This window comes from Arachis stenosperma, chromosome 6 (assembly GCF_014773155.1).
Source record: "Arachis stenosperma cultivar V10309 chromosome 6, arast.V10309.gnm1.PFL2, whole genome shotgun sequence".
Taxonomy (NCBI): Eukaryota; Viridiplantae; Streptophyta; class Magnoliopsida; order Fabales; family Fabaceae; genus Arachis; species Arachis stenosperma.
The window spans coordinates 128977767-128995421 of record NC_080382.1 but is presented as its reverse complement, the minus strand read 5'-3'; the positions used below and the strand labels follow the sequence as shown (position 1 = coordinate 128995421).

At 35.4% G+C, this 17655-nt stretch overlaps 2 protein-coding genes across 2 annotated transcripts; one reads left to right on the top strand and one right to left on the bottom strand.

Annotated features, from left to right (window-relative positions):
* Nucleotides 1-2028: 2028 nt before the first annotated feature.
* Nucleotides 2029-10712, top strand: LOC130933545 (protein TPLATE). Its single transcript, XM_057863175.1, has 7 exons — nucleotides 2029-3533; nucleotides 3865-4461; nucleotides 5241-5602; nucleotides 5873-6176; nucleotides 7053-7175; nucleotides 8657-9112; nucleotides 9414-10712. The coding sequence occupies exons 1-7, from the start codon at nucleotides 2400-2402 to the stop codon at nucleotides 9915-9917; spliced, it is 3480 nt and encodes a 1159-aa protein (XP_057719158.1). The 5' UTR covers nucleotides 2029-2399; the 3' UTR covers nucleotides 9918-10712.
* A 586-nt stretch (nucleotides 10713-11298) lies between these two features.
* On the bottom strand, nucleotides 11299-16242 carry LOC130932555 (COP9 signalosome complex subunit 3). The gene is made up of 11 exons (XM_057861899.1): nucleotides 15881-16242; nucleotides 15468-15583; nucleotides 15112-15358; nucleotides 14261-14318; nucleotides 14016-14105; nucleotides 13648-13719; nucleotides 12995-13084; nucleotides 12680-12838; nucleotides 12477-12598; nucleotides 11718-11790; nucleotides 11299-11635 (listed from the first exon to the last, which is right to left on the bottom strand). The coding sequence occupies exons 1-11, from the start codon at nucleotides 16063-16065 to the stop codon at nucleotides 11570-11572; spliced, it is 1278 nt and encodes a 425-aa protein (XP_057717882.1). The 5' UTR covers nucleotides 16066-16242; the 3' UTR covers nucleotides 11299-11569.
* Between the last annotated feature and the right edge of the window lie 1413 nt (nucleotides 16243-17655).

Below are 17655 nucleotides of genomic sequence, written 5' to 3'. Positions count from 1 at the left end.
TTTAAAGTGTCCTATTTGAATCTAAAAAAGTTTCATTTAACTTCAATGTAGTTCCACCATGAGGTCAAAGTTAAATGATTAACGAAATGTCCTACATGACAGTAGTACAATAACATGATCAATAATTTGGAGAACAAATACAAGATCTAGAGGCACAAAATTAACCGTGGATGTATCAATACATTTATTTATCATTCTTTTTAGTTTTATATAAAATATTTCATTTAAATCGTAAGATAAATGATAAATAAATATATTGATGCATACACGGTTGACTTTATGCCTCTAGAACTTGTACTTGTTCTCCAAATTATCATTATTCTTGTACCTGCTGTCATATAGGATATTTCGTTAATCATTGAATTTTGATCTCATGGTAGGACTACATTGAAGCTAAATGAAATTTTTTTGGATTTAAATAGAACACTTTAAACCTTAAGTACCAAAACAAAATTACGCCCAAACGTATGAGACAAATTTAGTACTTTATCCTAATACATATTAATAAATTTCTTTCAATTGTAGGAACAAATTGATGCTTTCTGGCATGAATATAGTCCAACTATTCTCTTGGACAACATAAATAAATTGAGAGACAAAGTCATAGAAAGATTTTACGGCATAAGAATCTCAAAGTCATTCGTTGTCCTCTCAAGTCTTTTCTATAAATTATCATATGGAGATATAGAAAGTAAATATATTTAATCTTTTAAATTGTAATTAATTTCTATTAACATTTTTGAACACTATTTTATAAAGAATTATAAAAAAGTAAACACTTCTTTGACTCTTTACATATATATATATATATATATATATATATATATATATATATATATATATCTTTTTTTATTTATTTATTGAAAATATTTGAACTGTATTAAGATCACATTAATTTGAATGAATTTAGGTTCACACTGAATAAGATTAAATGAATTTATCAAATTCCAATATCAGCAAATATTTATTCTAAATTAAAAAGTGGCTATTCAATAAAACATAACACAAATAAGAAATTAATCCTCATTTTCATTAAGTGTCTTGAAAGTTATCCCAATCTTTGAAATAAATTGTTTATTGACAATACACATAAATTTCAAATGAACCGAAATATGATTATAACAACACCATTGTGTAATAACAAATGAACCGAAAATTGTGCATTATATAAATTTAGAAACTCCGACATTTTATCCACATTCAAATTCATAAACAATACATATTTTAGTAAAGAATAATGAAATTATTAATTATCACTTTATTTAATGGCATTAGATTACATTCAATTTGTCTTAAAAGTCATCCCAATCTTTGGGACAAATTATTTATCGACAACACACTTGGACTACAAATGAACCGAAATATAATTATAACGACACCATTGTGTAATAACAAATGAATTAAAAATTGTGCATTCTATAAATTCAGAAACACATGCATTCTATTCAAATTTAAATTCATAAACAATACTGATTTTTGGTGAAGAAAAATAAAATTATTTATTATCTCTTTATTGAATTGCATTAGATTCTATTTCATTCTATTCAATTCAAATTGTTAAAGAATAAAATTAAATAAAATTAAGAACGATCTAAACCTCGTACACTTAATTCGATTCAAAAAAATAATCCAAATTGTTCTTGTTCAAGTGATTCAATTGATTTGAGTTTGAGTCATTTATTATTTTAAAACACGTAAAATCTAAACGATTTTAATTATACGGTTCGGTTTAAAAGAAAATATAGATCGAAATTTAAGAAGAATACAAAAAAATAAAAAAAATTGAGAAAAAAGAGATACTAATCAGATAAAAATACAGATAAATCAGAAAAGAAAAGGAACGTTTATGTTGAAGAAGAATGAATTAGAGAAGATTTGCGTTTAAAAATTTGTTATAAGTGGCGCCTGACAGTAAATAAATTTTTGGATGGAAAGTATTTTTATTTCTTAAATATTTGTTACAAAAAAAATTTATCCCTCAAACTAAAAAAAAATAGTAATAATGGACACACAAATTGTTAGTTTTGAGCAGTGAGCACACTTGTAAGTTTTAACTATACAGTTTGCAACGTCCACCACCCTGGGTCACTCCCTTTCCCAGAGTTCATCTCCGATTCTGTGTTCAAATTCCAGTCCGACACGGTGAATTCAAGCTTCAACAAATTCTTTTGAGCCTCTTCACACTCCAACACTAACCAATTACTATAATTACCAACTCAACCAAACCAAACCATTATATAACTCCTTTAACCTTCTACTTCCAGAGAATCTCACAACCTTCTTACTCCCGATTCTCACAGAGAAAATGATATTCCATTTCACTCCCTAATCCTAAACCCCAACACTACCCAATTCATCTTTGGATCTGAGCCCCTCAATTTCTTAACCGTCCAGCGGTCATGGACATCCTGTTCGCCCAGATCCAGGCGGACCTCCGCTCCAACGACGCCCTCCGCCAGTCCGGAGCCCTCCTCCAGGCTCTTCAGCAGTCCGCCGCCGGCCGTGACATCGCCGTCATAGCAAAAACCGCAGTCGAGGAGATCGTCGCCGCCCCTGCCTCCGCCGTCTGCAAGAAGCTCGCCTTCGACCTCATCCGCTCCACTCGCCTCACTCCCGACCTCTGGGAAACCGTCTGCTCCGGCATCCGTGCTGACTTCCGCTTCCCTGATCCTGACGTCACCGCCGCTGCCGTCTCTATCCTCGCCGCCATCCCTTCCTACCGCCTCGCTCGCCTCATCGCCGATTGCAATAAGGAGATCTCCGAATGCTTCGATTCCCCAAGCGACAATCTCCGATTCTCCGTCACAGAGACCCTCGGCTGCGTCCTCGCCCGCGACGACCTCGTTATCCTCTGCGAAAACAACGTTGGACTCCTCGACAGGGTGTCCGCCTGGTGGACCCGGATCGGCGCCAACATGCTCGACCGGGCTGACGTCGTTTCCAAGGTCGCCTTTGACTCTGTCGGCCGCCTCTTCTCCGAATTCAGCTCCAAGCGGATGAGTCGCCTCGCTGGCGACAAGCTTGTTGACAGCGAGAATTCCCTCGCGATCAGGTCTACTTGGGTGTCCTCCATGGTTGATTTTGTCTGGAAGAAACGAAGGGCGCTCATGGCGAGGTCCTTGATCCTTCCGGTGGAGAATTTCCGGTCCACAGTGCTCCCCATTGTGTATTCGGTTAAGGCTGTGGCTTCTGGCAGCGTCGAGGTTATTCGGAAGCTGTCAAAGGCCTCCAGAGGGGCTAGTGGTGGCAGCAGCGATCAGATTGATTCCAATGCTGAGAAATTGGTGGGTGTTTCGGATGTCGTTACACACTTGGCACCATTCTTGGTTTCGTCATTGGAGCCTGCTTTGATTTACGAGGTTGGGATCAATATGCTGTATCTGGCTGACGTACCTGGAGGGAAGACAGAATGGGCCTCGCAGTCTATTATCGCAATCCTAACGCTGTGGGACAGGCAGGAGTTTGCCTCTGCTAGAGAGAGTATTGTTAGGGCAGTTGTTACCAATCTTCATCTCCTTGATCTTCACATGCAGGTGATGCCCCTTTTAATTGTCTAATTGATTTGGCTTAACGGATTTTTACCTATGAATTGTGAATAGCCTCATGATTTTACTAGTTATGGATGCTTATGGTAGAAAGCCTAATATTAATGTGATATTGGTCATAATTGATATAAGTATTGTCGTGGCTATACTAGGCTTATGGTTCCTGATATTAATCTTATGCTTTTTAGTGTTTAAAATGTGCTTTGTTTTGGATATTATCTTGCATTATACTATATAATATAAATATAGCTATGTTTGATGTCACAGTTTGTTGTGCTTCACATAGCAATGCTTATTACCTATAAATGGCTGCTGGTAGGTGTCACTGTTCAAGAGGCTACTTTTGATGGTGAGAAACTTGAGGGCAGAATCAGATCGGATGCATGCTTTGGCATGTATATGTAGAACAGCTCTTTGTGTTGACCTATTTGCCAAGGAAAGTGTCCGAAGAGGGCAGAAACCTCTGGCTGGAACTGATATTGCTTCTCTTTTTGAGGATGCCAGAGTCAGTGACGATCTTAACAGTATTACAAGTAAAAGCATATTTAGGGAGGAGTTAGTTGCATCACTAGTGGAAAGTTGCTTTCAGCTGTCCCTGCCTTTGCCTGAACAAAATAACACGGGAATGGAGAGCAGGGTTATTGGAGCTTTGGCATATGGAACTGGCTATGGTGCATTAAATTGGACGGAACCTGCTTTAGAAGTGGTGGAAGTTTGTCGGCCTTGTGTTAAATGGGATTGTGATGGCCGAACCTATGCCATTGACTGCTACTTGAAGTTGCTTGTTAGATTATGTTGCATTTATGACACAAGGGGTGGTGTAAAAAGAGTCAAAGATGGAGCTTCTCAAGACCAAATTTTGAATGAGACTAGATTGCAAAACTTGCAACGTGAACTTGTGAAGGACTTGCGCGAGGTACTTAAAATTTTATACCTTAACTTCAGCAGCACCGGAATCTATAAAGATTCCTTATTTTGACAATTGCATGCATGTAGCTTATACCATCCAAATGATGATTATTACAGGTATTAGAATATTTTACAGAAGACTGATGATAATAACAAATCTCCATTTTTCCTCTGTGTAATTCCCCTAAAGCTTTTCATCCCTCTCTTTTATATCTGTCCTTTTACCCCTGAACTTGATACTGAATTTGCTAGTTGATGATAATAAGTTCTTACTCTGTTTTTCATGAATTTCATCAGAAAAAATGTTTGGTTTAAAATGTCTTCCATAATGTAATTTTTGCATCAGAGCATGAACTCTCTTGTAGGTGAAATATAATTCAGTAAGTAACTAATAATGAATCTCTGTGGCTTTATTTAATAAATATGCTTTGCTGTTACACGATGTTGTAAATGTTTTTGTTTTGTTGTATCGACTAATAGGATTGTTTAGTATGATATGATGCTTCAGTTATTTTTCTTGAGCAGAAATAATCCAAGCCGAGACCACATTTTTTCTTGTAGAGAGAAAAAAAATTTTTGAAGAGGGAAAGAAATGTTGGTTGATTGTTGGCAGGAAAAAGAAAAAATTGGTTCTCTAGCGGAACTGGTAATACTGAGAAAATACACACCTTTTTCAACTATACCTGACTTGAGCCCCTTGAAACACGTGAAATTTCATGATCTCTTTTATAGTCATGCATAAATCTGGTTTCCACAGTTGGATGGTTAATGTTTTGAATGTAACAGGTGACTACCCCAAGAATATTGGCCCGTCTTATTTGGGCTATTACAGAGCACATAGATATAGAGGGACTGGATCCACTCCTAGCAGATGATCCAGATGATCCTCTTAATGTCATTATATCAAATATTCACAAAGTTCTATTCAATGTTGATTCAACTGCTGAAGCAACCAATAGAATTCAAGATGTACAAGCAGTTCTAATATCTGCTCAGCGGTTGGGATCACGCCATCCTAGGGCTGGGCAGTTACTTACCAAAGAACTTGAAGAGTATAGGAGCCATGCTTCAGCTGATTCTGTCAGCAAGCATCAATGCCGTTTTATATTGCAAAAAATCAAATATGCTTCAAGTCATCCAGATTCTAGGTGTGAATTTGTGTTCAAGTTTACCTTTGTATCTGCAGTCATTGTTACTGTAGTGTTTGAGTAATCCATCAGTCCAACTTTTTAAAATCATGGAATTTTCTAATTGTAATTGGTATTGGTTTTAGAAAAGATTCTTGCCAGTTTCTTCCTATTTCAGAATATATTGGAATTTAATGACCATTTTGATTTTTATGTTCTTTGTTAAATAATAAATTTTAATTCATTGTGCGGCTGTGATGACTTAGTTTGATTGTCTTGTTGTTTTTCCAGGTGGGCAGGTGTTACAGCTGCTAGAGGTGACTACCCATTTAGCCACCACAAGTTGACTGTTCAGTTTTATGAAGCATCTGCTGCTCAAGATAGAAAGTTGGAAGGATTGGTTCACAAGGCTATTTTAGAGGTGTGGAGACCTGACCCCAGTGAATTAACCCTTTTCCTCACGAAAGGGTTTGATTCTACTTTACTGAAGGTTCCTCCAACTGCAATTACTTTGACTGGAAGCAGTGATCCCTGCTATGTTGAAGGTTATCATTTAACAGATTCAAGTGATGGGAGGATTACTCTGCATTTAAAGGTTAATAAAGCCTCAATTTATTTCTTTAGGTTAATAAGGCTTCAATCTATTTCTTTCTTTCTCAATTAAGAAAAGCAAAAAATAATGGCTTCACATGATATAATTGTTTTGATGTATTGTATTGAGACAGAATAGAAAACACTAAACTCTATTTCTAATAGCACTAGAATTCTAATTCTATCCAAATGTAAAAACCATGAAATACAAGGAAATATGAAAACCAATCCTAAAGATCAACTCTAATACTCCTTAATATTCTAAGGTATAATGTTAGATACTCTGTATATCATAAGATGTACTTGCATAGAGTACATAGTAGTGGTCATATTGTTTCCCTGTAAAAAAGGATTAGTGGTTTGACAGTTGTTATCAATTGATCTGAAGCTAATATATTAATTAAATATATTTTACGAAGATTCACTTTACACGGCACATTTGATTTTACATACTACTGTTTTGTATCACTATGATATAGGCAAAGTTTCGGAGTTTATCTTTGGTGTTATTTTGTGAATGCTAATCTTTTGATATATTGGTGAGGAAGTTACTTTAGTGTGGATACTATTCTGGTGAACAGTACAATACAATTTTTTTTTTAATAAATATGTTAAGTATCACATCTTGTCATGCATTAGGTTCCTAAATTTGGATTAATGGTTTCTTGGTAGAAATACTGATGTTAATTATGCCTACCATTATCCAGTACCTGAAAAATTAAAGTAGACTTCCTCGTTAATTTCATGTTAGAAATGCTTATTTCTTTCACCTCTAAATTATATTGAAGAATAATATTTTTTGGTTTTGGCTCTCAATTTTTTCCTTAAAAGATCTAACCCCCAAGTGTTTCTCATTGTCATCTCAATGGAAATGCTTCAGGTCTTAAACTTAACTGAACTTGAATTAAATCGGGTGGATGTACGTGTGGGATTGTCAGGTGCATTGTATTATATGGATGGTTCTTCTCAAGCAGTGCGGCAGTTGCGTAATCTTGTTTCACAGGTTGCTTCTCCTCTAAATTGCATATTCACTCCAGTTTGATATTTTGCTAGTTTGCATTTGCATCTTGGCTGCTTTTCCATCTTTTGTTACATGTCTGGCAAGCTTAGATAGGTACATCTCTACTTTGAGTATCTCATGCTTGTATTGGATTTAGGCTGAAGTGTCAAATGGCAAGGCTAGATGAGATTGAACTATTTTTATTGTTGAAAGGATTTACATCCTTTGACCTTTGTGCTAGTCCAACCACACTTCTGAATTGCCTGAATTTTTGGACTTATGAGAACATGGCCGGCCACAATTGTTTTCCAAACTTGAGGCACTGGCTTTACTTGGATTCGCCCAGAAAAAAAAATATTGGTTTAAAAAACTTCAGGTGATAAATTGTTACCTGCAGTGCAGCTGACTGTCATGATTAATAAAAAGGACACATAAAGACATTAAGATGTATGTTATAAAATTGATTGGATAATACAGCATGGAAGGATGTATTGGACAAAATTATGTGATCGATTACAGTACAGAGGCATGCATGACATTCAAATAATAGGTTTTGCTAACCAGTTTATTTATTTAAGGTTTCCATGGTAAATATGGTAGAAATTTTTTAACGAAGAACAAACCCAAGAAACAATTTGTTTCTAATGCGTTGAAAGCTTCAACACTTTCTCCATAATTAGAAACCATACATAGTGTCCCAATGGCTAAAGGCATTGGTTAGCGAAACCCTTAAAGAAGGACTCTGAACAAGGAAAAGGGTGACAATGATGCTACTATCTGGTCGTATGATAGGTTTCCTCCGCACAATTCAAGCAGTTTGAGTTTTGTAGTCTAATCATTGAGATACCAAGCACCTATATTGGACCAAATATTTGAGCTTTCCTTTAAGTTCTTTTCGGTTAAATATTATATTATATGCAACTTTTTTTTAAAAAATAATTTGATTAATTTTTGTAGAAACCAAAACCTGAAATGAAGTTGTTTTTATTTACTGGTTTCTTTTTGCAAAAGCTAGAAGGATTCTTTTTTTTTTATGATAAAAGTGTCATTTCTTGGATTCTACAAAAGGTGAAAATGGAATAATCCTGAACATTTAAAAATAATGTGAAAACAAGAATAAACATATAATATACATTTGAAAATGCTACTGTCCTAGAAGTAATTGTTTAGCATTTCTCTCTTTAAAGATGATTTATTATATTTGCTTCAGTTGTTCTTTCCTTCTATCCTTTCTCACAATTCATAGTTTTATATATAGAAGCGCATGTTGATCATGAACAAAAAACTATTGCTGTATTGCCCATTTATTTGGGAATAGAAAGTTTGAAGGACATTATGTAAATTTTGCTATAGATCAAGTTTGATGTTCATCTACATAAATGCATCTAACAATTGAATTTTACAAGCTTTGTTTTCTTTTCTTTAATATTCTATTTGCTATAGTTTCTTAATCTGTGGTCCTCATTTTATTGTTCCCAATTCAGGATCCAGTACTGTGCAGTGTGACAGTTGGTGTTTCCCATTTTGAAAGATGTGCCCTGTGGGTTCAAGTTTTGTATTATCCTTTCTATGGTAGTGGTGCTGTCGGTGACTATGAAGGTGACTATGCCGAAGAGGATCCTCAAATCATGAGACAGAAGAGAAGTTTGAGACCTGAATTAGGCGAACCTGTGATTTTGAGATGTCTTCCTTATAAAATTCCATTGACTGAGATGCTTTTGCCCCATCAAATATCGCCTGTCGAGTTTTTCCGACTGTGGCCCAGTTTGCCAGCTATCGTAGAATACACCGGTACATATACATACGAAGGAAGTGGCTTTAAGGCAACTGCTGCCCAGCAGTATGGCACTTCTCCCTTCTTAAGTGGACTGAAATCCTTATCTTCTAAGCCATTCCACAAAGTTTGTTCTCATATTATCCGCACAGTAGCAGGGTTTGAGGTGTGAATTTTTTACTTGTCATCACTCATTGTCATCATCATCTATTTGGAATATTCAAAGCATGTTCATTATTTTCCTTCCCTGAATATCCTTCAGTATCACATAGTCCTCTTAGTATCATGTATTACTAGTGTGTTTCTACTTCGATGGGTACCGTAAATATATACCCAAAGTAACAGAACAACAAATAGGATGAAGCAATGGTACAATGGGGATTATATACATTGAGTTGTTAGACATTGCATCATTCATTCTATAATTTTACTGACCCTTTTATCCTGTTTCTCTTTTGCTGGCATAGTTGTGTTATTTTGCTAAAACATGGCACGGTGGCTTCTTGGGCATGATGATTTTTGGTGCCAGTGAAGTGAGTAGAAATGTCGACTTGGGTGACGAGACAACAACAATGCTGTGCAAGTTTGTTGTGCGAGCATCAGATTCATCTATCACCAAGGAGATTGGATCAGATCTTCAGGGCTGGTTGGATGATCTTACAGATGGGGGCGTGGAGTATATGCCTGAAGATGAAGTGAAAGCAGCTGCTGCTGAGAGGCTTAGGATATCAATGGAAAGGTTAGCATTGTTGAAGGCGGCCCAACCACGAAAGACTGCAAAATCTGATGATGAGGAGAGCGAAGATGATGACAGGAAAGAAAAGAAAGATGGCGAGGATGATGACAAAAAGAAGGGACCTTCAACGCTGTCGAAGTTAACCGCCGAGGAAGCTGAGCATCATGCTCTTCAGGCAGCAGTGCTACAGGAGTGGCATATGCTATGCAAGGATAGAACCACTGAAGTTAACTAACATTTTTATGTTACATTATTTTTTGCGTTTTTTGTTTCTTTTTGTTCTTCCTCTGGGTTGCCCGACAAATGAGTGAGTATATTCAGTGTTCCCTGATTCCATTTTAGATGCACCAATCAGGTAGAAGTAGAAGTTTGCTCGAGAAATTGTTGACTGTATTCCTTTGTTACCTTTTCCACCACATCTTGAGGAAAGTGCTTTGTATATGTACCGGCTATTGTTTGCTTTGAGAAGATGTAGAAATGTTACTAGTGTATTTTTCTTTTATTTAAATGTATTCACATGTTAAAATGATTTTGTATTCAGAATTTCAGATTCATTCATGTTGGAAATCTATATTATTGTGGTATAACTATCATATTTGTCAATAAGATTTCCTATGTGGTATGCCAATCCGGCCTGTGTCAAGTGAAGGCCAGGATTAGAGTGAATAATGATCTAAATCTGTGCTTTTGAATAAGGGCCTCAATAAAAATATTACTCCTTCACATTGAGTTTTTGATATTATGTTGAGATAGTAACACCTGACTTTTCTGGCTACACAGACCAGACTTTTGGCTACATTTGGTTCATATTTCCTCGAATAATGATCTCTGAATCCTATATTCCTTAGCATGTACATCAACAATTACTAAATTTTGAATTGGCTTCCTAAGTTCAATTGAAAGGTTGAGTTAGATGACTTGTGATGATGAAGCAACAATTACATATCTCAGAAGGAGGAGCTTGCCGAAACTGACAAGGCGGATAAGATATCCATCAGAACAAGATCGAGAGGGAGAAGGACTAGCCAAAGGTAAGTAGGAGACAACAACTAAGGCCTTCATTTACATAAAAAGTGAAGAGCTGAGCTTTTGCAAAGAGTCTTCTCTCCCTTGATTTGGATGGTGGAGTCTTTAGTCTCATTATTGAGAAAAAAAAAAAAAAAAAGAGAAGACATAAATTCCATTTGCAACCTTGTATGATTCAATCGTACCAAGCTACACCCAAGCGGTAGCTTCCAAGGGTCCCAAAACTTTGAAAGAAATTTCTTGTCTCAATTGCCATCATCCCATACCAGTCCAAAACCTTTCCTTAGCACCTCTTAGAAACCATCTAGCCAATACTTCCAGAACCATCAAAGAAAAACCGTCAGAATGTTTTCACATAGTCACTCCCAAGCCCCTCTTCATTTAGCAGTTTTTCTGTACATATAGTGTTCAGATAACCTAACGGTTAATATAATAGCTCCCGTTTTTTCCACAATACAGAATCCATACTCGTTTTAATAGACATTGGAACATTGTATATTCATCAGTCGCGATTTAGTTCAAGATTTAATTATTTAAAAAATAACAATGGAAACTTATTTTTATCCACAAATAGTACTGGAGAAATCCGCAAAATATATGCCCCGTAAATTGAATTTTAATATGTAAATATGATATCAGTAAGGAAATATCACAAAAATGGAAAGAATCTTGAGATAACAGTCAACAAGTTCATCAGCAAGTACAGTTTAACATTCCCCAAGATAATTCAAAGATGAACTACTTTGTTCTTCCAATTGGCGGCAAAATAAACAAAAACCCATTAACACCAAAGGGAAAATGATCAACTGAACAAATCTACTAGCATCATTCCCACCATATATAGTCTTCATTTTTAAAGCCTTAAATGTTGAATTTTGTTGGAACATCGAAGTCATCAAAGTCGTATCTTTGCCGCTCCCTTCCCACCTGTGGACGAAGCTGCTTTTGTTATCTATTCTTGCATATAATTTCTGATGACAGTATGGGAATAATTAATTAACACACAAACCTTAGATAAGTATAACTGGTCGCATGAAATTTGTTCATCCATTGCACTTAGTTTCCTTGATAATGCCATTATCCTGTGGGGCAATTAAGAAAATTGATTACATGAGGAAGGGCAAATGAGACAGATCACCATCAAATCAACAATAACAATATACTGCTTTGGTAGCATATTTTTACTTTAAGTCTTCAAGCAAAGATTTAAAATATAATATAGAATTACGGAATAGAGAATTGGAATTTGAAATGAGCATCTCAATTTCAATTTTCATGTTCAAAATAAAATATGGAATTAAAAATTAGTTACACATAATTATATGACATTGAAAAGTAAATGAAATAAGCTCTTTATAAATCCTAATCCATACGACCATACCCATATGATTAATATCAATTCCAAGACTCATTAAATCATTAAATGTCTCTTTTCTCATTACTTTGTATATGATTCTCCCTTTGTTTTTTTTTTTTTGGAATATTATATGCTATCTATCCTATTTTGTCAAAATATATTATGGCATATAAATTTAAAATCTTCATTTCATTTTGAATCTGAAGATATACTAATAAAACTAAAATTAAACATAGAATTACAAGTCATCTAGATTTTCAATGACATAAAAAATTTAAACAATTCTGATTCCAATGAATCGGAATAGAAATTGAAACACTATATTGCAATTCCGATACTATCCAAATGGCAAGTTAATCTTATGAAAAAATATACCGGAACTTTTATTGACTTCACATAAAAAAGTCTTACCTCTGGATTGATGAATCAATATTCTCAATCATCTCACAAGTTTTATACTGTTCAGGATCCTCTAAGAATCTAACCATTCCATCCCTCTGGTTAATTGTTGCATATATTTCACCGTCTTGAATCTGCAATTCACAAGTGTGAATAATAAATAACAGAAATTTAATGCTACAAGATGGGCGAAAACTGGAGTTTAGGAGCACCACCATTTGTAGTACGTGCATCTCTGCTTCCTTGGGACTATTTAACTGAACTGTGTTGGCAATATCTTGGAGAGAAAGGGTCAAGTATGTCTGGGTCAATCTTTGAATATTTCGCTTATACATGGACAATACAACCTGCTTAACCAACCCAAGATTGTTGTCCTGCAAACCAATACGACGTGATATATCAGTGTTCACAGAGACAATTAAGGAGAAAGCTTAATAACACCCAAAAACAAAAATTATAAGTTCGACATGGTGCAGGAGTTGCTGTTTCGATGCAAATGCTTTAAAGGATACGATTGTGAAAGTACTCACATTTTCAAACTTCTCTGTATTTGTCTGGACATAAGCCTCTAATTCTGCAATTTTCTCTGTGCCATAACTATTTGCCAATTCGATATAAGGCTGCTCAAAAAAAAAAAAAAAACATTTAAGTTATTATTATTATTATTATTTAAAAAATACGTCTCAATACTCTTCGAAAGCATGTACATATATCCAGCAACATGAAGTATATAACATAATTACATGAAATCAACATGTACCGCATACCAGTATGTGCATACCCATTCACAATTTGTTTGCATACTCGGATGCGATGGGTATACTTCCCACATAACATGTATTACCTATGGCACACCACGTACATGTTCCCGTACCAAAATGTATTGCATTTTGGGTAACTATGATATATAATAGCAAATCTATTTTGCAATGAGTATCTAAAATTCTTCAATGATTATAATGATTATAATGGAAAATCACATAAATAAACCCAAACGAGAAAATTCTCTTATCCTTCAGAAAAGTTTAAATTATAAAAAAAAATATAGTTAAACAGATATAAATATAAAATATGTAATACTCTTAGCAAACATCAAAGCTTGTCAACATAACATAACAATGATAACATTAGGACAAAAGTTTGTCAACTGATTTGCATCCTTCCTGACCTCACTAAGTTATACCTGACAGAAGTTCTTTAGGCTTCTCTGAGCAACTGACGAGGCATATTTAGGAAGGCTTGTAGATAGCTGCCACTACACATAATGATAGTTCAGGTGATTAGTTACAATGATAAACCTCATTTAATAAAGACTAAACTGATAAGAATGGAAAGCCTATTCGCAATGTTACTATCCTGATCACAAAACTGATAAAGCTTGACACTACAAGTGTGATCTCTTAAAAATGTGAAAGATCTAACTGAGCACTTCTTTGATTTCGATTTTAATGTTGATTTTTTGCCTTCTTTATTTTTTGTGTGCTGCTATAATGTAATTTCATGGCTTCATTATGCGATGTCACCGATAAAAACAAGAATATAAATGCTTACCTGTCCATGATGAATGAGAGAAACCAATATATATTTTTTATAAGCTTCAACAGCTATAGCATTCAATGTAGACATTGGAGCAGTTACTACCTGGAAATATAACACACAAATTACTACAAGTAGACAAACTGGGAAGGTGGAGGTCGTTGTTGTTGTTGTTGTTTTATAAAAAATTGGGAAGGTTGTTAAAAGAACAAACCATCACAGATATAAGCTGCAGTGATAAAAGATAAAAGATTACTTACATTATGCAGAAGGTCCAATGCCTTTTGAAATCGTTTCAGTCCAATGCATATCATGCCTCTGTCCAAAGGTCAAGTGTTAGACACAGTATACAAATTCCTCATGTTATAAGCTCATGACAAGAAGCATAATCTAACAAGGCTGCAAAAAATCATTTTAAATTACCTTTGTGAAGTTCAATTTAAACATGATCAACATCAGATAAGAACATAGTTTCCAGGTGCCAGCATGCAATTGTATAGTAGGGAATTCAGAAAGGAGTACAAACTTCGAGAAGAGGCCAGTAAAAGAGAAGACAGAAAATTAACTAACATGATTCAGCATGGGACAACCAATGACAAGATGGAAAAGGGGGTAAGAACCAAAGTGATTCATGCTAGTTACTTTGAGGGACCAAATTGAGCATTTACTTAATGTCAACTTGTCAATGCAGATGCTGATTGCTAAGTACAGGCGTACAGTCTTTCCGTTGTTCACCTTGAAGGTGTGTTTAGTAAGAAAAGAAGATAATGCGTGAGAAAATTACAAAAAGATGTGGAAAGGATTGGACAGAAGGATTTAATTTCTCTCACACTGTTTATATTAGTGAATGACAGGGTTGAGAGGACTGAAGCTAACTTCTCATCCCCATGCTTTTCAGATTAAAAGCAAAAGAACTATGCATAAGGAAGATGTTCAAAGTTCAAACACTACACAGATGTAAATTAAGATGAGAACTACTTCAATAAACTATTATCAAAGTCAATGGCATTTAAGCATATATTCCATAAAGTAAATTAAAATAGTTATGGACAAATCCTCACAATCCTTTTGTTTTCTCCTTTCAAAAAGCAAAGGGACGAGAGGAACACACCCATAGTAACAGTAGAGGAAAAGGTCTCTCGGCTGATCAACTTCAAAAATGTCATCCTCCAATATTGATAGGCCAGTTTTATAGCATTTTGCCAACACACAAAGCATAAGAAAGTCCGAGTGCAAAGGAGTCAAGTGTTCGGTGGACAACTGAAGTTTCCTAGCAGCGGTTAACAAGGGACCAATGCCACGAATGGGAGCTTCAAGCATCATTACTTGGTCTTTGAGTCTCTTGCATACCAATACGACTGCAAAATTTTCAACACAACACTTTATCAAACCAAGCAATTATATATAAGTAAACAACATCAGCATTGTTCAAATGGAAATTCAAACTCGGGTAACAAAGGTTAATACACTTTTCCGGCGCCAACCGAATTTGCTCTGCATTGCAAGCATTAATAAACCCAGTAATGATAGGAACTGATGTCTCAGCTTGCTGCTTTGAAATCTGACCAGATGTGAACGCATCTCTGACATTATATCACAAGCGTAACCCAAATCAGAAAAAGAAAATAACCATATTTCACTTACGTACGCACTAAAATTAAGTAGACATAAGTAAGCCATGTAATGCAACAATATCCTTGGCTCCCATAAATAGGGCTTTCAACTTAACATCGATAGTTTCGTATTCAAATAAGTTGCAACCTTTTTACTCCCCCAATTATTCCAGAAACCCTAAAGAATTTGATCAAGTGATTTGAGGGTTTTACAGCGCGAAAAACGAAGAAAAGCGGAAAGAACAAGTTGTGAGAGAGAGTAATTACAGGACATAGAGAAAACCAAGGGAGTGCTCGGAGGGAGCGAGTTGGCCGAGAACGGGGGACAACCGAGTCGACTCAGCACGGAGCGAGTCCTCAGCTTGCTTGAGAATGATGTGGAGGCGTGCGATGTCTCCAGGGGTGCTCGACAACCCTTGGATTTGGGCAACAAGAGCTTCCATAGGGTCCATTCCTCTAACTAAATCGTTCACACACAAGTTCCAAGGATCCCAACTGTTAGTGCATAGAAGAAAGTAATTAAACAACACGAAGTTCAATTCAGGGGGATTTTGGTGATTTTTTGCTTCTTCCCTCTCTGTTCCTCACTAGATCACTGGCATATTGCAATGCTTTGCATCGTTTTTGGAATCAACGCGGGCGCTTCAACTCAGTGAAACCGCTAGGCCATGTTACGGGCCACCTTACCCTGGGCCTCCGGTGCCATCATCAGAGACCTACATGGCCACCACTAAGCCCAGCCATGTGTACCGTGAGTGGGATAGTGTCCCAGTTATATCTTGGGCCTAATTGCAAATGAGTTGAGGCCGTTGAATGTGGCATCACATGGAAAAATAAAGCTGGTATCTAGCCTTGACCAAAAAAAAAAAAAAAAAAGCTGGTATCTAGCCAATTGGATTAATTAAAATTCTTTGGTCCATAAGAAAATAAATTATAAAATATCGGTAAAAAAATTGGTAACAAAATATTAGTAAACTAATTGAATTGGTCCAATTTTTTATTGAAAAACCAGTTAAAAAATTTAATTTTTATAAAAATCATTTTTTAAAAAATATATATTTTGTTACAAAATATATCATTTTATTATATCTAATTTAACCATAATTAAATTTCAATAAACATTTAAATTTTTTAATTTTTAGTTTTGTTAGTTCAATAATTAATCTAATTTTAAAAATTTAATTCTCTAATAAATAGAAAGTTGTCTATCACTCTATCCTCTTTGACTTGTTTTAATTTCATTGGATGGTTTTTATCTAATCAACTTTAATACTGTAATTGTTGCTGTCTCGAATTTAGTGGCAAGTGATTTGCATGTTGATCATGTAGAACATACACAACATGAGGATTTGGAAAGCTAGACTTAAGTGATTAAAAAAGAAAAATATAAAATAGGCCAAATACCTTCTCTTAACACCCATCAACCCAAACAAAAGCAATGAAGACTCCTAACAAGGCTACCAATACTTGGACAAGGCTTAATCATCAACACGCAACACGTGCTAATGGGTCCAAATTAAAATGAAACCGGGACATCAATATTGAAAAACTAGTTAGTGTAGCTTCTTCGAGGACTCGTCATAGCATACATCATCAATAGAAGGATGAGACAACAAATGGCACTATGTGCAAGCGTCTTCGCCCGAATTCACTGCAGAATTCGCTGGCAAAGACAGAGGCATTATGTTGAGTCTTGAATTTGTTATTAGAGCTCTCTTTTTACTATTCTTATGGATAGTTTTAATATCTTAGCCTGAAATGTGAGGGTGCATCTAACAAGATGGTCCGTATGGATTGTAATAAATTGGTGAGAATTTATAAATCCTCTTTTTTTCTTTCTCTTTGAGACTCATACTGTATTTAATAATTTGAAGCAATTTTGAGATAAGTTGAGTTTCCTTTGTGTTGGTGTTGAGAAAGCAGTGGGACACAGGAGTGGCATTTGGTTTCTCTATTTTATTGCTAATTATTGTTGTGTGGCTACTGACCAAACTAACCAATGTATTACGCTTAAAGTGAGTGTGGATAACTTAGTTTGGCAT

Coding starts and splice junctions, on each gene's coding strand:
- LOC130933545 (XM_057863175.1), top strand. CDS start 2,400: ATGGACATCCTGTTCGCCCAGATCCAGGCGGACCTCCGCTCCAACGAC. Junction 5,603..5,872: donor TCAAGTCATCCAGATTCTAG/GTGTGAATTTGT, acceptor TTGTTTTTCCAG/GTGGGCAGGTGTTACAGCTG. Junction 7,176..8,656: donor TGCGTAATCTTGTTTCACAG/GTTGCTTCTCCT, acceptor TTCCCAATTCAG/GATCCAGTACTGTGCAGTGT.
- LOC130932555 (XM_057861899.1), bottom strand. CDS start 16,065: ATGGACCCTATGGAAGCTCTTGTTGCCCAAATCCAAGGGTTGTCGAGC. Junction 13,720..14,015: donor CTCTCATTCATCATGGACAG/GTAAGCATTTAT, acceptor CATTATGTGTAG/TGGCAGCTATCTACAAGCCT. Junction 12,599..12,679: donor AGATGCACGTACTACAAATG/GTGGTGCTCCTA, acceptor TGTGAATTGCAG/ATTCAAGACGGTGAAATATA.